Source organism: Sardina pilchardus, chromosome 7 (genome assembly GCF_963854185.1).
Source record: "Sardina pilchardus chromosome 7, fSarPil1.1, whole genome shotgun sequence".
Classification (NCBI taxonomy): domain Eukaryota; kingdom Metazoa; phylum Chordata; class Actinopteri; order Clupeiformes; family Clupeidae; genus Sardina; species Sardina pilchardus.
In genome coordinates, this window is record NC_085000.1 from 14,864,427 (window position 1) to 14,886,727 (window position 22,301).

General features: G+C 49.0%; 1 protein-coding gene across 2 annotated transcripts in view; it reads right to left on the reverse strand.

Moving 5' to 3' along the window:
- Positions 1-9,456: 9,456 nt before the first annotated feature.
- nphp4 (nephronophthisis 4) overlaps positions 9,457-22,301 on the reverse strand; it is a 111,135-nt gene continuing 98,290 nt past the window's right edge. For both annotated transcript variants that reach the window (XM_062540826.1, XM_062540828.1), the window contains 9 exons: positions 21,238-21,427; positions 20,953-21,036; positions 17,328-17,484; positions 16,820-16,884; positions 16,190-16,275; positions 13,753-13,924; positions 12,915-13,094; positions 11,103-11,246; positions 9,457-9,870 (listed from right to left, as the gene is read on the reverse strand). In XM_062540826.1, the coding sequence (XP_062396810.1) occupies positions 9,730-9,870; positions 11,103-11,246; positions 12,915-13,094; positions 13,753-13,924; positions 16,190-16,275; positions 16,820-16,884; positions 17,328-17,484; positions 20,953-21,036; positions 21,238-21,427 (1,219 nt within the window). In that variant the 3' untranslated portion in view covers positions 9,457-9,729. The remainder of the gene's footprint in view (positions 9,871-11,102; positions 11,247-12,914; positions 13,095-13,752; positions 13,925-16,189; positions 16,276-16,819; positions 16,885-17,327; positions 17,485-20,952; positions 21,037-21,237; positions 21,428-22,301) is intronic.

Sequence of the window (22,301 nt, forward strand, 5' to 3'; positions counted from 1 at the left end):
GCATATTAGAGAGCAGCAGCAGCAGGTTAGAGATAGTGGCACGTTCGAGAGTGAGAGCAGTGGGTTAGAGCAAGTGGCACGTTCGAGAGTGAGAGCAGTGGGTTAGAGCAAGTGGCACGTTCGAGAGAGCGAGAGTGAGACCGGTGGGTTAGAGCAAGTGGCACGTTCGAGAGAGCGAGAGTGAGACCGGTGGGTTAGAGCAAGTGGCACGTTCGAGAGCGGCGGGTTAGAGCAAGTGGCACGTTCGAGAGAGCGAGAGTGAGAGCAGTGGGTTAGAGCAAGTGGCACGTTAGAGAGCGGCGGATTAGAGCAAGTGGCATGTTCGAAAGTGAGAGTGAGAGCAGTGAGTTAGAGCAAGTGGCACGTTCGAGAGCGGCCGATTAGAGCAAGTGGCACGTTCGAGAGCGAGAGTGAGAGCAGTGGGTTAGAGCAAGTGGCACGTTAGAGAGTGGCGGATTAGAGCAAGTGGCATGTTCGAAAGTGAGAGTGAGAGCAGTGAGTTAGAGCAAGTGGCACGTTCGAGAGCGAGAGCCAGAGCAGTGGGTTACAGCAAGTACCACGTTAGAGAGCAGCAGCAGCAGCGGCAGCGGGTTAGAGCAAGTGGCACGTTCGAGAGCAAGAGCCAGAGCAGTGGGTTAGAGCAAGTGGCACGTTCAAGAGCCAGAGCAGTGGGTTAGAGCAAGTGGCACGTTCAAGAGCCAGAGCAGTGGGTTAGAGCAAGTGGCTCGTTCAAGAGCGAGAGCAGTGGGTTAGAGCAAGTGAGAGGCACGTTAGAGAGCAGCAGCGGGTTAGAGCACGTGGCACGTTCGAGAGCAAGGGCAGTGGGTTAGAGCAAGAGGCACGTTCGAGAGCGAGAGCAGCGGGTTAGAGCACGTGGCACGTTCGGGAGTGAGAGCAGTGGGTTAGAGCAAGTGGCACGTTCGAGAGTGAGAGCAGTGGGTTAGAGCAAGTGGCACGTTCGAGAGTGAGAGGCACGCTAGAGAGTTCCAGCAGCGGGTTATAGATAGTGGCACGTTAGTGAGCGACAGCAGCAGAGAGTAAGAGAGGGAGTTGCACGTTAGTGAGCGAGTGGCACGTTACAGAGCGAGAGCAGCAGCCATTTCCCTGCTGTTCGTAGATTACATCAGTCCAACCACACGGCCACACTGGAGGGAGGGGGGGGGGACAGAATCCACAATTCATTTAGTGGATAAATGTGAAGTTATTTGAGTCCTCGCAAATGAAGCATTTGAATCTTTAATAGCGGCGCATAATGAGTGAATAGCTGAGATTGTCTGGAGGTGCCGAGTCCCATCTCGTGTGGGGATTGTTCTGCGCGGGCCATTTGCTCTCTGGTGAAAGGAGCGATGGCGTTCCAATCAGGGCACAGTAGGAAGCACAAAGCGCCCGCCGCACATTACGGGGCCTTACGACGACGAGCTCATCTGTGTTTTCTGCTCCACTCTTGCGGAACATGAAAGTCCTTTTCCTTGTGTATTCGAAAGCCTGTTAGAAGCTAAACAGACCAGATTGATTTGTGCTTGCATGTCACCAAAAGTCCCTTGGCTGTCTGTGTCAGGTTTGGCTCTCTTTCTCTCTCGGTTCTCTCTCTCTCTCTCACACACACACACACACACACACACACACACACACACACACACACAAAACATTAAGCCATTGTAAACCTGCAGAGGCAGTTGAAGTCAGGTGAGGTGTGGTTTAGAGGTGCGATAAGCTCCAGATCTGATCTAAACTAAATAATAAAAATAAATTCCTGGTGTCTGTCTCAGGTATTAGTGTGGGAATAGCGTTGGAGGAGCTATTGGACAGGAGTGTGTGGAGTTAGTGTGTGGAGGAGACAGGAGTGTGTGGAGTTAGTGTGTAGAGGGCAGGAGTGTGTGGAGTTAGTGTGTAGAGGGCAGGAGTGTGTGGAGTTAGTGTGTGGAGGAGACAGGAGTGTGTTGAGTTAGTGTGTGGAGGAGACAGGAGTGTGTTGAGTTAGTGTGTGGAGGAGACAGGAGTGTGTTGAGTTAGTGTGTGGAGGGCAGCAGTGATTGGGGAGCAGTTAGGTGATTAGAGGTTCTACATGAAAACAGGAACATTATTTAATGGCCGACCAAGATCAGACGCGTTCAGCAGTCAGCGGCGGAGATGAAAGCGTGTCTGAAGTCAGCGCTGCGGAGAGCTCGAGAGGATGAAAGAGTCGGGCGGCGTGCGTGGACCCGCCACCCCCGCACGGGCAACACAAGAAGTGGCACGGGGAGCCTCCATGCCAGCTGGACTACGGGTTAAAAGCAGGGTCTCAAATGCTTATGGAGGGAAATTATAGTACACGCTCGTGCTGTGCAGTTCAAGTTCGCCACATGAGAAATAGCAACACTGAGCAGAAATCAGCACTAAACTGAGGTGGATTGGAGTGCCCTGCTGGTTGCAGCCTAAGAGCAGGTTTATGCCACGCTAGCGAGCGCGTTTATGGCGGAGTCTCGCCAGGAGCCCTCCCAGTCGGGAGCCACTCGGCTCATTGTGCGGAGAGGAGAGGCACTGGACTTTACAGTTCTGAAATAAGCTGTTACACACAGATGTTATTATGACTACGAACAAACACATAAACAAACAGACACTGGGAAAAGATGACTTAAAAAGAAAGTTAGTGACTATAGGCACAGAGACTGGTGATGTGCATGCACTCTGCTAGACGCTGAGCAGACTGGAGCTGAAGAGTTCAACCCAACCCTGGCTGCGTTTGAATGATGGGGTAAGCTGTTGGAAACGGTGAAACTAACATTTCTCATTGCAAATATGAGTCAGTAACTAGAGAAACTAGAGACATTTTTTTTCTTCATAAGTGCATTTAAAATGCGTCATATTCTACAGTAAGTTCTCATCATCTTGGTGTACTTGTTCAAGTTCCAGCGGATTGCATCATACTCACATGAAACTTTAGCAGAGGGGATACCCAGAATCCTCTGGAGTATTTACTGACACACAGCCCGCAGTAGCCAACATTTCAAGCTCTCTCTTCTCCCCTCTTTTCTCTAACCCTCATCACCCCCCCCCCAAACCCTGATCATCTCCCCCCTCTCTCTAACTCTTGTCACCCCCCCTCACCATAGTCATCTCCCCTCAACCTTCCCCTCTCTCTAACCCTCGTAATCAACCCCCCCAACCCTTCATCTACGCCCCCCCTCTCTCTAACCCTCGTCATCTCCCTACAATCCTCGTCACCCCGCCCCAATCCTCGTCACCCCCCCCCAACCTTCACCCTCCTCTCTCTTACTCATGTCACCCCCCCCCCACTAATAGTCATCTCCCCTCTCTCTCTAACCTTTGTCATCTACCCCCCACTCTCTCTCTCTAACCTTCGTCACCCCTCTCTCTCTCTTACTCATGTCACCTCCCCCCCAACCTTCATCACACTCCCAATCCTAGTCATCTCCCCCTCTCTCTCCAAACCTCATCATTTCCCTTCTCTCTCCAACCCTCGAGATCTCCCCCCCTCTCTCTCCAAACCTCGTCATCTTCCCCCTCTCTCCAATACCCTAGTCATCACCCCTCTCTCTCCAAACCTCATCATTTCCCTTCTCTCTGCAACCCTCGTGATCTCCCCCTCTCTCTCCAACCCTCGTGATCTCCCCCTCTCTCTCCAACTCTCATCCCCTCCAACCCTAGTCATTTCCCCTTCTCTCTCTAACCCTAGTCATTTCCCATGTTGGCCATATGCTGCCCCCTTGTGGACACTACCATTTGGCAGTCTTCTGTTCTAGAACTACAAAGTGCCATAGAGAGAGCCACACTTCTCTGATTTGTGCCAAAACAGTGCTACTACAGTGTCTTAGAAAAAAAAAGTACAAAGATGCGTGCCTGGCTAGACTGCAGCAGAAATGCCCTGGGCAAACACAGGAGGGGTAGCTGTGGTAGTAAGCCCAGTTCTTCTGAATAAGCAGCTACTGTACAGTGCGTGTAGTCTAGCTTGTGTCAGCATGTGTGATTATTACGGTAGCTGTAATCTCTGTAGTGAACATCAGTAGTATCTGGATTAGTTTACTGTTTATTCTTTAAAGTCTGCCAGTCTAAAGTCTGACACACCAACAAGGGGAGCGCTGGCACTGTTCCCCATTTGAAGCATGTCTCACAGCTGATTAAACATGTCTCTTGGCTGATTTAAGCTGTTGTTTAATATGCTTCCATATTTGTCAAGACTTGAGTAGTTAGAAAGGTGTTGGTATTAAGCGCAGGGCCCTGCAGAAAGGGTTTTCAACTCTAGTATAGGTCTTAAAGGGATAGTTCGGATTTTAAGACACGAAGTTGTATGGGTTCCCTGTCAGCAACGTAGTGCATCAGCACTGACTTACCCCCGACAGCGTCCTGTGAGCCGAGATCCAGCCGGTTTTTGATCGTTTTTGATGCCGGACTATTTTCTTCAGCAAGTTTCTGGGTCACGAAAGTAAAGTGTTTTTCTTCTCAAAACCATATGCGTTCAACAGAGTGATATATTTGCACCACAAAAACGTTGTCCAGCTGTCAGTAGCGCGCAGTGATAGCTAATCGCGAAAAATAAGTAAGTGATAACGAGGTTTGAATTTTTCCTGGACAACGTTTTTGTGGTGCAAATATATCACTCTGTTGAAGGCATATGGTTTTGAGAAGAAAAACACTTTACTTTCGTGACCCCAGAAACTTGCCGGACTACTTTCTTCAGCATCAAAAACGATCTAAAACCGGCTGGATCTCGGCTCACAGGACGCTGTCGGGGGTAAGTCAGTGCTGATGCACTACGTTGCTGACAGGGAACCCATACAACTTCGTGTCTTAAAATCCGAACTATCCCTTTAAAGGAGAATTTGGGCGATTTTTCGCATAGATCTTACAGGTTTGTCCAGGTCAGGTGTAGGGTCGGTACGAAATAAAACAAGAAAAATCAGTGCTACCTAGCTTGAGTTGCTTCAGCCAATAGTTAGAGTAGCTAGGCAGCTAGTACTCTAGTACTACACTCTGGGGGCATCTTTAACCTCATGCCCCCACGTACCCCTCTTGACCGCCTAGTCTCCCGTGAACTCGCTTGCCATTCCTCTCCGTGTCTGTAGGGGGAGCCACCCCACATCACTGGCTGCTGTTAAGGCTGCTCTCTCTCTCTCTCTCTCTCTCTCTCTCTCTCTCTCTCTCTCTCTCTCTCTCTCTCACACACACACACACACAGTCACACACTCAAGACTCAAGGCCTCCTCTAAGCCTGTAAGCGAGATGAATCTCTTTAAATGCTCTGAGGGTGAAATGAGTGAGCTGACAGTTAGACATAAGCCCAGAGAGTCTCTTAGAAGGCTCAGAGAGATGAAAGTGGTCACCTTCAGGTAGCACTGCCAAAGGGGTCCGTGAGCACACAGCCATTTCAGCTGTGAGTGGACACATCGGTAGCCATTTCAGCTGTGAGTGGACACATCGGTCACTGTGAGGAGCAGTTCACTGAATTTGACTTCAAATTTATTTGATTAGAATTGCGGGTTGGAGTACATGACCAAAAACACAAGCAGCATGAGTGTGTGTGTGTGTGTGTGTGTGTAGTTCTCTGTTCTGTGTAGGATTGCCATCGTCTGCCCAAGCAGCAGTGACTGTGCTTAGATCTGATGCAAATTTCTTTCCAAATGGGCACAAAGCACACATGCACACACACACACACACACACACAAAGCACACAGTACATACACAGACATACATGTACACACACACACACACACACACACACACACACACACACACACACACACACACACACACACACAAAGCACACAGCACATACACAGACATACATGTACACACACACACACACACACACACACACACACACAGACAAACACACACAGGCACACACACACTGCCATATGTTTATCTTAGTAAGTGAATGAGATGAACTTCCAGCTTCTCCTCTCCCTGCAGAAGAGAGGAAAGAAACACAACAGAATGAGGACAGGACCAGCTACCACAACATCAGAGACAGGAAGGGGAACGTTGGCAGAGATGCCAAACAGGAGGATCCGTGTTCTGCTTCATCCACACAGCACAGGCAGAGAACAGGGAGAGGGAGGAGAACCAATGGCTCTATGCAACAATGAGTGAGAACAGTGAATGAGTGAGAGACAGAGAGAACACGAGGGAGAGAGGGAAGAGAGAGAAGATAGATAAAGAGAAGAGAGAGGGAGGGAGGGAGGAAAGAGAGAGAGAGAGGGAAGGAGTGGAGTGGAGTGGAGGAAGATAGAGTGAACAGAGGGGAACGAGAAGGAGAGAGGAAGATAGAGAGTGAGAGAAAAGAGAGGGAGGGAGGGAGTGAGAAGAGAGGGAGGGAGGGAGAGAGAGTGAGAGAGAAGAGAGGAGTGGGGAAAGAAAGGAAAGGAGGAAGGGAGTGTGGTAAAGAGACGAAACGTCGGTAAGTATGAGACAGTGATTAAGAGAGTGTGTGTGTGCATGTGCTGTTGCTGTCAGTGTGTGTGTGTGTGTGTGTGTGTGTGTGTGTGTGTGCTGTTAGGTAGTGTGTACTGCTGTAGGTTAGTGTGTGCATGTCTGTCTGATTGGGTAGTGTGTTGTGTGTGTGTGTGTGTGTGTGTGTGTTTGTGCTGCGGTACGTTAGTGTGTGTGTGTGTGTGTGTGTGTGTGTGTGTGTGTGTGTGTGTGTGTTCTGCTGTATTGTGTGTGCGTGTGTGTGTACGGCTGTATGTTAGTGTGTGTGTGCTGCTGTATGGTAGTATGTGTGTGCGCATGCTGTTAGGTAGTGTGTTGCATGTGTTCTGCTGTAAGTTAGTGTGTGTGTGCTGTCAGGTAGTAGTGCTAGTGTGTGTGATGCTTTATGGTAGTATGTGTGTGTGTGTGTGCTGTTAGGTAGTGTGTGTGTGTGTGTGTGTGTGTGTTGCTGTGAGAGTTGAGCATCTGACTCTCAGTCAATCAGTGAACCCTCACCCCAACCCTGTGTCCTTCCAGCCTTCATCTCATCTACTAGATTTAGACGCTGCTTTTCTCTCACTCTGATCATCTCCCTCCCTCTCTCTCTCTCTCTCTCATCCTCTCACTCCCTTTCTCTCTCGCTCCCTTATCCTCTCACTCCCTCCGTCTCTCTCTCTCCCTCCCTCCACATTTCTCTTTTACCCTCCCACTCTCCTTTTCTCTGTTCACTCTTGCTTTCTCTGCCCTGGCTTGGGATTTTCTGCTGCTGCTCTATTTCAGAAGGGGAAGAAAAAGCTTCAGAGATGGCAATTGAAGGCAGCGGAAGGTCTTAAGGAGGCATTAAGAATGAGCTTAAGACGGGCTCTGCGCTGGAAATCCCCCAGGCACTCGGGAGATTTGAGGGGAACTGTATAAAAAAAAAAGGTCCAGAGTATCGGGATGCAAATAATAGCTGTGACTAGTATGCAGTTTAAGTATTTGTGCAAATCTTTACTACAGCAAAAATGACACAGTCATAGCCCTATACATTTTCTGTCCCCCCCCCCCCCCCACACACCCCTTTACCCTGCCACCCAAAAACCAAACGGCTTTGGTTCACAGCATGCTAATGAGACGGCTTGTGTAACTGGGCGTTACGTAAGAGCTGGGTTGTTGACAGGCTGCTCAGAAGGCAGGCTGGGGAGGGAGGGAGTCTTGAGAGCCTGTGGATGGTAATGAGGTCTATGTGAAGCCACTGGTTCTTCGCTGGATACCAACCCTCATTAAGATACAAGCAATTACCACCGTGCAGCACACACACACACACAAGACAAACACACACATACACATACACACACACATACACACACAGACCCACAAATACACTCAACCAAACAGATACAAAACTCTCAGAAAAGATATTGCAAAATGCTTTTGAATCGTCTAGCTGAGGAGGATAAACAGATTTGGAAAGGAAGACTGCGGAGCGGCAGTATGAGTGCTCCAGCATTTCAGCATCTGGCAGTGTGAATCTGCGAACAAGAGCAAAAGCTGCACATCACCATGGCGCGCCATATGACAGGTTTAACATCAGGGTCATATGACAGGTATGACAGGTTTAACATGAGGACGTGTCATATGACAAGTTTAACATGAAGGCTGTATGACAGGTTTAACATGAGGGCTATATGAGAGGTATGACAGGTTTAACATGAGGGCGTGCCATATGACAGGTTTAACATGAAGGCCACATGACAGGTTTAACATGAGGGCTGTATGACAGGTTTAACCTCAGGGCGTGTCCTGTGACAAGTTAAACATAAGGGCCATATGACAAGTTTAACATGAGGGCATGAGGGCGTGCCATATGACAGGTTTAACATAAGGGCCATATGACAGGTTTAACATGAGAGCGTACCATATGACAGGTTTAACATGAGGGTCATATGACAGGTTTGGAGTAATAAGGGGGTGTGTCATCAAAAGGGATAATGTATGGTCTGCCAGTTTATTTCATACATAAAGCACAGAACTTTCACCGTCAATATTGGGACATGCTTCTCTCCATCTGCCGCTACGACCTATGGAGTCCCGCAGGGGTCTATTTTGGGCCCTTTTCTCCCTGTATGCTTCTGCTAATCAAATTATTCGTAAACATGTTTCTTTTCATTGTTATGCAGAGGATCTGTAATTATATCTACCTCTGTCCCTTGGTTTAATAGTACACTATTAAAAGGCTCAATGACTAGTCTGGTTTTCACCATACCAAGCTCAATCTTTTAAGATTGAACATTAGTCTGGGGAGGCTGCACTCTACTGCACAAGAGGCATGATCAATGGGCATCGTTCAAATGAGTCCGTACGCAATTGGATAGTCCTTCAACCAATCAGATCAACTATCCGGCGTGTACACAACTGCTGCTTCGCGTCGCTTATGTTTCGTCATCGTCACGTCACCGGCCAATAGCGTGCCAGGAGAGTATGGCCGTTTCTGATTGGAGCCAAAGGTTCTGGCAGTAAACAGAGGAGATAGATCTGCTGGTTTCCAGCCTGAGCTGCCGGGCGAAATTCAAATTCCCCGGCAGGGTTCACCCAGCCTACTCAATGACTCTATCATGGATTTAAAAGCCTGAAAAAAGGAACTGGGTCCCAAACCCCTGCCTAAGAGAAACTAGGTCCCTGCTTAAAAGGATCCGGGTGTGGATCTCGGATCTGGCTGGAAGACATCAGAATGCCGTCATTCCCTGTAAGGCTGTGATGAGCCACCAATCAGCAATGCCCTTACCTATCCATCTGAAAGGACCTCCAATCTGCAATGCCATTACCTATCCAGCTGAAATTACCACCAAATCAGCAATGCCATTACCTATCCAGCTGAAATTACCACCAAATCAGCAATGCCCTTACCTATCCATCTGAAATGACCTCCAATCGACAATGCCCTTACCTACAGTATCCATCTGAAATTACCACCAATCAGCAATGCCCTTACCTATCCATCTGAAATGACAGGACCACTGGGTTACTAACACAATCCTTACAAAGAATTATCACGGGACACATAACCGCTCTCTCTTCTTCAGTTTGGCTAAAGCCTTTATTGGGTCTTAAAAGCAGATACAAAAGCAGCATTCAGACATAATTAGAAAAAAACAAAAAAACATAAACAATATCTAGTGCATGAAGCTGAGTTCCTTTGTTATGTCTGGCTGGGTTCATCTTCAAAGAGCCCTGATAAAGTGCCTCATGATAATGCTCCTTCAGAGGTCATCTTGACACAGCAGGTCTCCCTACACAGGTCATCTGCAGATGACCTTGACACAGCAGGTCTCCTTACTCAGGTCATCTGTAAATGACCTTGACGCAGAACGTCTCCTCGTTGAGCTCCTCCTGGTTGTTGACGTAGATGAGAATCTCTTCTTGGCCGGGGCTTTGGCTCGGAGCGAAACGCAGCCCTATGGAGTACGACTGCCCTCCGTCAACCTGCAACGACAGACACCACATGAATCATCGCCCCTTACCCTCATCTCCACCCCTGTGCCCCAATCTCCACCCTCCCCCCCCCCCCCTGATCCCCCGATTGATGTTGTGCAGTGCACTTGACCTCTCGATGGGGCAGTTAAGGTGAGAATTACCCCTGCCAGATGCGGCTATGAGGGTTAAGCCAGCTGCTGTGGTAGGGTGCATACAGAGGCGCCCGGAGCCCCACACCACACACACAGCAGCCTCCCTGGCTCAGGTGGAGAGGAGAGGAGAGGGGTGGAGAGGAAAGGGGGCTAATTCCACTTCCCCGGCTGCCTTTGGTTCAATTATACGGCTTCTCCTGTGGGATTTATGAGCCGGGCTGCCAGAGATGTGAATAGGGCTGCTTTCCCCACCAGCAGTCCCCATGTCATCATAAAGCAGCGGGAGCCACACAAAAATAACTCTGGCACAATCGATACATCTGGGCTTTTCAGGAGATTACTGAATAAATCCACCACATTGACTCGTAGATCTCAGGTAGCCATTATAGGCAATCCAGTGAGAGGCAAACAGTCTCTCATTCCAACGCCTGCACTGTGTCCTCTCAAACACCAACACACACCTTACACCTGAACCTACTGCTCAGCCCCACGAGACACACACACACACACACACACACACACCTGAACCTACTGCTCAGCCCCACCACACGCGCGCACACACACACACACACCTTACACCGGAACCTACTGCTCAGCCCCACCACACGCGCGCACACACCTTACACCTGAACCTACTACTCAGCCCCACCACACACACACACACACACACCTTACACCTGAACCTACTGCTCAGCCCCACAACACACACTCACACACAGACGCCCACAGTTTATACTCTAACCTACCCGAGCCTCTATAACACACACACTCTGTCTCTTTCTCAGACACAACACACACACACACACACACACACATTTTACGCTGCGACCCACTGCCCAGCTCCACGAGCCTCACATAACACACACAAACACACCTCTATAACATACCCACCCACCAAAACACCCACCCATACACACACCTCCATAACACACATCCCTATCTATAACACACACACACACACTCAGACTTCTATAACCCTACACTTCACTACTTCAGGTCTGGTGCCTTGAGCCTTGCAGGAGGCGGCGGCTGCTGTGGTGTGGGGTGGATCAGACAGCAGGGGAGGTCGTGACCTTTGCGGGCGCTCACCTGAAAGGTGTTCTCTTTAAACTGCAGCAGGTCGGCGTGGTCGGAGAGCAGGTGGAAGGTGCGCGTGTTTGGGTACGGGTTGGCGAACGTGATCTTCTTGGTGCTGCCGCGGCCTCCGCCCACCGGCAGGCAGATTTCAAAGGCCTGAGAGAGAGAGAAACAAACAAACAGACGCCGTGAGACGTGCACAGACTCACAAGCGAGCTTTTCCCGGGCGTCTGCTGTTGTCTTCTATAAATCAGCACCACAAAAGCACACTCACAAACACACCCACACGACTTCAGATGCACACAGAAAACACTTACAAACTTATAGAAGTGCATACACACGCATAAACACATACACCCCGACCCACCCCACACACACACACACACACACACACACATACAGTATGCTGTAGTTGTCTGAGTGTTCAGCGCATTGTGTATCAGTAAAAACAGAGGCTGATAAATGCTACGGGGTCACCACTCAGACAGGGGGGAAAGAAAGAGAGACAGAGAGAAAGAAACGAGAGATCAAGAACGAAGACAGATAGAAGAGATAAAGAAAAAGAGAAAAAGAAAGAGAATGAGAAAGAGAAAAAGAAAGCGATTGAGAAAGAAAGACAGAAAGAGAGAGAAAGGGGGAGAGAAGGAGCACAAACAGTATCTTTCTTCTTTTCCCTGCTCCTCCTTCTCCTCCTCTTCCTGGTCTCCATGTTCTCCCAACATCCTCTGCTCTCTTCTCTTCACATTATTGTATTCCCTTCATCCTCCTCTCTCCTCTCTTCACCTTATTGTATCTCTTCATCCTCTGCTCTCCTCTCTTCACATTATTGTATCTCTTCATCCTCCTCTCTCTTCTCTTCACCTTATTGTATCTCTTCATCCTCCTCTCTCCTCTCTTCACCTTATTGTATCTCTTCATCCTCCTCTCTCCTCTCTCCACACTATTGTATGTCCTCTCCTCTTCACACCTCTCTTATCCCCTCTGCATGCTTTTATTCCCCCATCCTGTCCTCTCCACACCTTTCTTATCACCCCTCTCTATGCTTTCACTCTTCCACCCTCTCCTTTCATCTCTCTTTGCTATTTTCTCCTCTCCACTCCTCTCCTATTCTGTCTCTGGATTCTTTTCTTTTCTCCTCTCCTCCTCTCTTCTATTCCGTCCTCTGATTCTTTTCTTTTCTCCTCTCCACTCCTCTCTCCTATTCTGTCTCTGGATTCTTTTCTTCTCTCCACTCCTCCTCTCTTCTATTCCGTGTTCTTATTCTTCTCTCCTCTCCACTCCTCTCTCTCCTGCTGCTGCTGGGGCTCTCTGCTACAGCTCAGGATGGCCACTGTCTCCCGGTAACAGACAGGCAAGAGTGGGACTTGAGATGATTAAAGCTCTCTTTTCACGCAGAACACACCACACACACACACACACACACACACACACACACACACACACACACACACATACACACTCTCTTGAATACTCTATCTCTCTCTTGCATACACAAAGGAACTCTGTGTGAGTTATGTGTCTGAGTGGGGCTGAGGGTGAGTGTGTGTGTGTGTGTGTGTGTGTGTGTGTGTGTGTGTGTGTGTGAGAGAGAGTGGTGCTGCTACCTTGGAGATGACAGGTGTGTGTGTGTGTGTGTGTGTGTGTGTGTGTGTGTGTGTGGTGCTGCTACCTTGGAGATGACGGGGGTGTGTGTGTGTGTGTGTGTGGTGCTGCTACCTTGGAGATGACGGGGGGGTGTATGTGTGTGTGTGTGTGTGTGTGGTGCGCTACCTTGGAGATGACGGGTGTGTGTGTGTGTGTGTGTGTGAGTGTGTGGTGCGCTACCTTGGAGATGACGGGGGGGTGTGCGGTGATGCAGATGAGCCAGTACTCCACCAGCTGCTGCTGCTCCACGTCCACCACACTGAGCTGCACGAACTTTGACCCCGTCCGGCGGCAGCGCACCCTCAGCTGCAGGTCCTGCACGGCCCGCGGGGGCAGCACAAACACCTCACACGGGTCCACCTGGACACACACACACACACACCTCTACATCACCTCTACACTAGCAGTGGGGGCAGCATAAACACCTCGCATGGGTCCACCTGGACACACACACACACACCTATACTGTACATCACCTCTACACTAGCAGTGGGGGCAGCATAAACACCTCGCATGGGTCCACACACACACACACACACACACACACACACACACACACACACACACACACACACACACACCTCTACGCTAGCAGAGGACAGCAGGGAGCTACAGTACAGTAGTCCCAACTGCACCAAACAGTTAACAGACAGCTAAGCCCAACGGCAGCAAATGGTTGACAGACATCTAACCTCGACGGCTGAAAATGGCTTACAGATGGCTAGCCCCCTTTGCAGCACACAGCTAACAGCTAACAGGCGGCTAGTCCCAACAACAAAACAAACAGTTAACAGACAGCTAAGCCCCACAGCAGCAAATGGCTAACAGACAGCTAGCCAATTTGCAGCAAACAGCTAACAGGTGGGTAGCCCTCTCTGCAGCAGACAACTAGCCCTAGACACAGCAGATGGCTAGCAGACGGCTAGCCCCCTATGCAGCAGATGGCTAACAGACAGCTATAGCCCCCACCAGCACAGACGGCTAACCGTAACTGCAGTTTCTCCTGACGGCGGCATACCTGTAACTCCAGAGGGTGGGACACGTGGCACTTCACCTTCCTCATTGCCTGGGTGCCCCTCAGCACCAGTGATTGACAGGTGAGCTGGCCAGTCACACAGCTTATGTCCAAGCGCTGCAGGAAGTGGACATACACTTGCCAGATCTGAGCTGGGGCTACAAGCCAGCGGTCACTGTGGCCAAAGGTCAATACAAATGTCAATTCATCACTGCTTTAAATGGCAGCCCTACTGTACGTAAATCCGAGGATGACTAACGCAACAAAAAAAAAAGTGCAAGGTTTTCATTGCCATTTAAAATTAAGTAGCATGTGTGTATGATAGGGTTAGTATGCCAATATTACAGTAGATTAGATTCAAGTTTATTGTCCTTGTGTAGAATACAGGTACATAGACAACGTTAACACTATATGGACAAAAGTATAGGGATAACCGCTTAATCAATAAATGTGTTTCATTCAGAGCTGTTGACAGGCATAGATAAAATCAAACACCTAATCATGGAGTCTGTATTCACAAACATTAGTGAGAGAATGTGTTGTTCTTAACGGCTCAGTGAATTGAAGCATGGCACTAGGCTGGGTGAACCCTGCCTGACCTGCTGGCGAATTTGGATTTCTCCCGACAGCTCAGGCTGGAAACCTGCACATCTATCTCCCTTGCTTCCTGTCCACAACCTTTGGGTCCAATCACAAACTAGCTTATCCAAAAGACGCACCGTTGGTCTGACTGGTTTGGATTATCCAAGCATACAGAGTCATTTGAACGATGCCCATTGATCATGCATCATAGAACAGGGGTGTCAAACATAAGGCCCAGGGTTCAGATCAGGCCCGCCAACAGCTCTCCTGTGGCCCCCATGTTGTTTTGGGTAGGAAGGGAAATTAGAAGGAAAAGATGTTGACATCCAGCTGTCTTCAACAATTTGTGTTAAGCAGTTTCTGTGATATATTGATTCAATCTAGCACTACAACCCATCCTCAGGAAGGACGAGGCCAAAAACTGATTGAAGTACTGTGTGTGTTCAAGAACTGGATCTGACTGCAGTAGATGATTGGTAGGCTACTTGTTTGCTCTTAAGTGGGTATGGTAAAGGAGTAGATCATCAAACTTCACTGATAATGACAACGATAATGACGGCCCCCACAAGCTCTCATTCCGACAAATCGGGCCCACAGCCTAATATGAGTTCGACACCCCATGGTGTAGAATAAGATGGCTCTGTTCCCAACACTACTGTCTTATCAGATACCTAACAGGGAGCAACGCACTAAGTTGCCATTCCAAACGGATTGAGTTTCCTTTTCCGGCGTTCTGAAATACCTTCTCGTAATGGTTGTTTTTGAAGGTTCTTTGATGTATCTTCTATGCTGCCTATTTTGTGCTGAAACTCTCTCAAACACCTGTGAAAAGTGAACCAAGTTGGTAGATGAAATTCCTCTCACGGCTGCTGATTGTATTGAAATGTCATTTGTTGACTTTTTTTCCCAGAAATGAACAGTGTGATTACACCCATCGACAGTGTTTTGTAGTTTGATTTATGTGTCGTCTGACAGGCAACTTTCTAAAGTTAGCCTGATGGCTTACAAAAACTAGTTCAACATTCTTGTTGAGTGCTAACATCATAACATAACGTCAACGTTAAAAGGCTGCTCGAAACCATTTTTCTTAGAAGATGCCTTTACACCAAAGTCATATCACGGCATTGTTTGGAACAGACCCATTGTCTGGCCTGCAAAAGCCCTCAACCCCATCAAACACCTTTAGGATGAACTAACAGGAGATCGCGAGCCAGGCCTTCAACACTAGTGTCTGACATCACAAATGCTCTTTTGGATGAAAAAAATGCCCCACACACACTCCAACAGCTTGTGAATGGTTCCCATGCTATGGCTATTCTATGGCTATAGATTTAGAATATCATAACAGCTCCAGGTGGTATAATTAGCCAGAAGTAGGTGCAGCAAATGGTTGACAGACATCTAACCTCGACGGCTGAAAATGGCTTACAGATGGCTAGCCCCCTTTGCAGCACACAGCAACAGCTAACAGGCGGCTAGTCCCAACTGCAAAACAGACAGTTAACAGACAGCTAAGCCCCATGGCAGCAAATGGCTAACAGACAGCTAGCCCAATTTGCAGCAAACCACTAACAGCAAACTAAGCCCCCTCTGCAGCAGACTCTCGAGCTATAACTCATTTAATTAGATTGAAAGCAGGTCACAAGACGGACGCGATTCGGCATATGCCGTCTTCAACGCTGAATATAATGGCCAGGTGTCCTAATGCTTTTGTCCATATAGTGTATATCTGAATGAGAGTGTTTATATATCTTTGGTGTGGTATTTTGTTTACCATTAATTTCAAAAGCGTATGATTGACTGACTGCAGAGTGCCTACAGTACAACAGACAGCAGGCAGACAGCGGAGGACACTCACGTGAACACAGTGATGAAGAACTTCTTTATTTGAGGACTTGGACAGCCAGCCACTTTCACATAGACATCCTGGGGCTCCCCTGGGGCCTGAGACAACACACACACACACACACACACACACACACACATGCTAACTGTCAAAACACACATGAATGAAGCTCATGGAAAGGATGAAGTAGATTTGCATGATAAACACACTTTGAGAAATTGTTCAGTAATTTCACATTCATGCCAAAGTTAATTTTAACTCCACTTAATGTAAGACTCTTCCCATTAACACTGTGTTGTAATGAGCAGAAGAAAAGTTGAAATGACAGTGTAGTGAAACATGGACACCACTGTGATGTCTGATGTGTGTGTGTGTGCCTAATCTGTGTGTGTGTGTGTGTGTGTGTGTGTGTGTGTGTGTGTGTGTGTGTGCATGTGTCTCATCTGTCTGTGTGTGCCTGTGTGTCTTATCTGTCTGTGCGTATATACTGTACTGTATGTGTGTGGGTATGTGTGTGTGTGTGTGTATCTGATCTGCGTGTGTGTGTGCATCTGTTCTGAGTGTGTGTGTGTGCATCTGATCTGTGTGTGTGTGAGTGTGTTCTGCCCTGCCCTGGACTCTGAGTAGCGGGAGGGTACTCACCACCGCTCTGGTGTCACAGATGACGTTGGGGTCCGTGCAGCGCACATGGAGAACAGGAGCTTCCTCTGTGGAGGGGAGACAACAGGGAGAGTTACAGTCCAGCATCATAGGCAACCTAACCCCAGTCCAGCATCATAGGCCACCTAACCCCAGTGAAGAGACTAGAGTCCAGCATCATAGGCCACCTAACCCCAGTGAAGAGACTACAGTCCAGCATCATAGGCCACCTAACCCCAGTGAAGAGACTACAGTCCAGCATCATAGGCCACCTCACCCCAGTGAAGAGACTAGAGTCCAGCATCATAGGCCACCTAACCCCAGTGAAGAGACTAGAGAGACTGAAGGTGTGTATTTAGCATGTCCTGAAGGTGTGTATTCGGCATGTCCAAAAGGTGTGTATTCGGCATGTCCAAAGGGTGTGTATTCGGCATGTGCTAAAGGTGTGTATTCGGCATGTCCTAAAGGTGTGTAGTGTGTGTGAAGGTTGGTTCCCAGACAGCACACTCACCTGGGGCAGGTGTCCAGGGCGGCAGGCGGATGGCCTTCTTCAGGAAGGTGCCCTCTGGGTGGGAGAAGCGGAAGGTCTGGTCCACGCCGTGCGGCGTCAGCTCCACCCTCACCTGGCAGATGGCCACCGGCTTCCCATCCTGACCCTGGAACTGCACCTGAGGGAGCCACAGCCAATCAGAAGCCTTAGCAACAACTCAATGAGCCAATCAGAAGCCCAGCAACAACTAAATTAGCCAATCAGCCACAGCCAATCAGAAGCACAGCAACAACTCAATTAGTCAATCTGCCACAGCCAATCAGAAGCCCAGTAACAACTAAATTAGCCAGTCAGTCACAGCCAATCAGAAGCCCAGCAACAACTAAATTAGCCAGTCAGTCACAGCCAATCAGAAGCCCAGCAACAACTCAATTAGCCAATCAGCCACAGCCAATCCGAAACCTCATTACAATCATATGGCATCGCTGCCTGTAACTGGAATCTACCAGACCGAATCTGGAACTGATTCCTATAACTGGAATCTTCCAGAAGAAATCTCACACCACTTCCTACAATTGGAATTTAAGGCTCACATACTCTGATACTTGTTCCTCCTACTCTGTACTTGGTGAGGGCGTAGGGCTGTCCCACTGTGTAAGTGTGAAGTGCATGAGGGCTCACTCACACCATGTCAGTGCCCTTTCCATAAGTTGCCATTTATGCAGACTTATGCAGCCTGTCAAACTCAATCATTTATCAACGCATGTCAGTTAAGTATTTGAGAGATCAGGGCTTAGACCTTAGGGGGGTGGCGTTGAGATTGAGCCAAAGACTCAAAGAGTCGTGATGCAGATTTCAGTGCCCAGTTCCTGTGCCAAGCTGAATATCTGAGCTGCCAGCTGAAAAGCTCCTCTCTGGAGCTCCAAAATGGGCATTACAGGCAGCACGGGGTGCCACCGCGGAGGCCCAAACACAAATGTTTTGAATTGCTAGGTGCATTACAGCAATCTTCTACATCAATAGCAAAACCTGTTCAGTTTTAACCTAGCCACTTTACCATCACAAAAACAAATACGCATCGCAGGGCTGAGTGATAGATTGATAAAATATCAACTGATGGACTGACTAACCTACTGTCCATTCAACCACACTGCCCACAACTGCTATCAATTCAACCCTACTGCCCATCCAACCCCACTGTGTGTCTCCATTTGTTTGATTCCAATTATTCATAAAGGCAACAGAGACATTAATAGTGACAACAGAGATGCCCAGCTGGAAACAAATCTAAATGTATGACACACATCTCCAGCACCAAATCAGTGACTGAACTAAATGGATGCTATTTAATGTCTTGGCATGGCTGTGTTTCTGATTTGATTTGTGTGAGTCACCAACACCAAGTTTGAAGCGCTTTGGAAGTCACTTTCAATGGGAGCGTTTTCTGCCGGATCTGCCAGAGCAAAATTCAATGCACTCTCAGATCTGTCTGCTTCCAAAGCTAGTTGTTTTTAGGAATTGTTTCAAGAAATGCACTTACTGTACTGTTAATAGAAATGTCATGGATGATTCAAGACATGTGCCAGAGAGAACTGTGATGCTGTTGACTACCATTTTGTGCTTTTTTTTTTAAGTGTCAGTTAAGCCACCAATACCGTTTAGAAAGTATTAGCAGTTTTAGCATTATGGGAAAAATCCGCAATAGGATCCCCAATCCTACATATGCTACCCAGCCAGCCTTGTTTTTTTTACTCCACTTATCCTGATGTCACCGGGCACCGTCTATCAGGGCTGTTAACTAGGCAGACTGAACTCCCCATCCAGACTACAGACCAGGCAGACAGCTCCTGTGCGCTGTACGCGGCGCCGTGCATTGATCAAAAGCACAGAGTCTCGGCTCAGGCATTTCGGCTGAGCTATGACAGCTAAGACTCATGAAAGTGCTCCAGAGTTTAAAGAAATGAGATACAAGTCCCTCCACTGAAGCGGGGGGGGGCATGCTGCAGCCGTGGCCGGCCGCGTTTGAAAAGCGTGTGTGTGTGTGTGTATGTGTGTGTGTGTGTGTGTGTGTGTGTGTGTGAGTGTGTGCCCGGCGTGTGTGAGTAAAGTGTTTAATTCCCCCGAGGCGCAGGGGAAGTGCAGTGTTGTGTTTGGTGAGTGTGCTCCATTAGAGGACGGTGCAGACGGATGGCCCCCACTGAGGAGGCTGCAGCCATCTGGCCCGTCCCCTCCATGGCCGCGCTGAGAGCACATTTAGCCCCCGGCTACAACATACACCACAAAGAGTGGTGCAACAAAACAGACCCACAAGACACTGTGTTCAATGCAGAGCCACGGTGCGTCCAGCATTCAGATGTCCAACTATGTTACATCACTTCCTTCCTTTGTAGGCTGTACTTTATGACGGTGCAGACAGTTTAGCCCCTGACACAGCCCTGCTGGAGATGGTCCACCACACACACACACACACACACACACACACACACACACACACACACACACACACACACACACACACACACACACACACACACACACACACCAGCATAGCCAACACAAGATTGGTTCTATATTAGTCTGATTGAGCACATCTCAAACCATGAAGTTTAAGCACATGCAGCTGACTAACAGCCATCAGAGGGGGGGGGGGGGGGTGTATGATGTTGAGGGGGCTGGATGTGTATGTAGATGGAGTGTATGAAGTTGAGGGGGGTGGATGTGTATGCAGATGGTGTGTATGATGTTGAGGGGGTTGAGTTGTGGATGTGTAGGGCAGATGGTGTGTATGCATATGAGTGCAGACCGGTCTCTGGTGTGTGAGGGGTTAATGGATGTGTAGAGCAGATGGTGTGTATGTATATGAGAGCAGACAGGCCTCTGGTGTGTTATGGATGTTTAGGTCAGATGGTGTGTTAGGGGTTAATGGATGTGTAGGGCTGGTGTGTTAGGGGTTAATGGATGTGTAGGGCTGGTGTGTTAGGGGTTAATGGATGTGTAGGGCTGGTGTGTGAGGGGTTAATGGATGTGTAGGGCTGGTGTGTGAGGGGTTAATGGATGTGTAGGGCTGGTGGGCTGGTGTGTTAGGGGTTAATGGATGTGTAGGGCTGGTGTGTGAGGGGTTAATGGATGTGTAGGGCTGGTGGGCTGGTGTGTTAGGGGCTAATGGATGTGTAGGGCTGGTGTGTTAGGGGTTAATGGATGTGTAGGGCTGGTGTGTGAGGGGTTAATGGATGTGTAGGGCTGGTGTGTGAGGGGTTAATGGATGTGTAGGGCTGGTGTGTTAGGGGTGAATGGATGTGTAGGGCTGGTGTGTGAGGGGTTAATGGATGTGTAGGGCTGGTGTGTGAGGGGTTAATGGATGTGTAGGGCTGGTGTGTGAGGGGTTAATGGATGTGTAGGGCTGGTGTGTTAGGGGTTAATGGATGTGTAGGGCTGGTGTGTGAGGGGTTAATGGATGTGTAGGGCTGGTGTGTGAGGGGTTAATGGATGTGTAGGGCTGGTGTGTGAGGGGTTAATGGATGTGTAGGGCTGGTGTGTTGGGGGTTAATGGATGTGTAGGGCTGGTGTGTGAGGGGTTAATGGATGTGTAGGGCTGGTGTGTGAGGGGTTAATGGATGTGTAGGGCTGGTGTGTGAGGGGTTCCCACCTTAATGGATTTCCTGCTGACGGCGCTGGGCTGCAGTCTCTGAAACGTGTGATGAGTCTGGTCTCCTCTCATGGGCCCCAGTCCCTACAGCAGAGAGGAGAGAAGTGTGTGTGAGCTTGTGTGTGTGTGTGTGTGTGTGTGTGTGTGTGATGAACAGTCCTGCACTACAGTGTTCCTGTAGGAAACCACATGGTCATGGTTTACATGTGAAAACAGGTGTTCATGGCTTACCTGTGGGAGCAGGTGATCATAGCTTACCTGTGGGGACAGGTGATCATAGCTTACCTGTGGAGGTAGGGTGTGTGTTGACACAAAGGTCTGGTATTTGAGGGGGATGTGGACGGCCTCTTTGGGGCGCAGGTAGACCTGCAGGTGGTGCGTCTTCTCGTTCAGCTTGAACATGTCCTGCTCCAGTGGAGTGGACGTCTTGGTCATCTGCTTTAGATAACGCCACTCCTCCGTACTCACCACCACACTGGAGATGGAGAGAGATGGAGGAGAGGGAGGGAGGGAGGGGAGAGATAGAGGGAGGGAGGGAGGGAGAGAGAGAGATGGAGGGAGGGATAGAGAAAGAAGGATAGAGAAAAGAAGAGGGGGATAAATAGAGGGAGGGAAAGAGAGTGAAAGGAAGAGGGAGAGAGATAGAGGGAGAAACATGGAGATGGGCAGAGATGGAAAGAGGGAGGGAAGGATGGAGAGAGACAAGGAAGAGGGGGAGAGACGGAGTGAGAGATGGAAGGACATGGAAAGAGGGAGAAATGGAAAAATGGGGAAATACATGGAGAGAGAGAGAGAAAGAGAGAGAGAGAGTGAGAGAGAGAAATGGAGAAGATAAGGAAAAATGTGGAGTGTAACAGGATGAGGGGATGAGGGAGGATGTGGAGAGGATGCGACTTTAATCTTAATCAAAATAGGATACGACCACACAACGTGTGTGTGTGTGTGTGTGTGTGTGTGTGTGTGTGGGAGGGCTCTGGAAAGAAAGAAGAGAATGGCTCTGGGACTTGCAAGGACCTGGCTTACGCTTCATTCTCTACTGTGCGGCGGACTAAAGAGCGGGCTGTGCATTGTGCCCGTCACACACTCTCAATGGGAGAGCAAAGCTGCTCCCGCCCAAACCTCAAACGCAGCTCACACACACACACACACACACACACACACACACACACACACACACACACACACACACAGACACACACACACACACACACACACTACTCCAGAGAGACCACGCTGAGCAGAGAGGCCCTTTCTCTGCTCTCCTGGTTAAGGCTCCACACACACACACATGCGCACACACACACCAATGAAAAGGGTGGGGGAGTTAACATCAAACGCTCTTCTCCAGG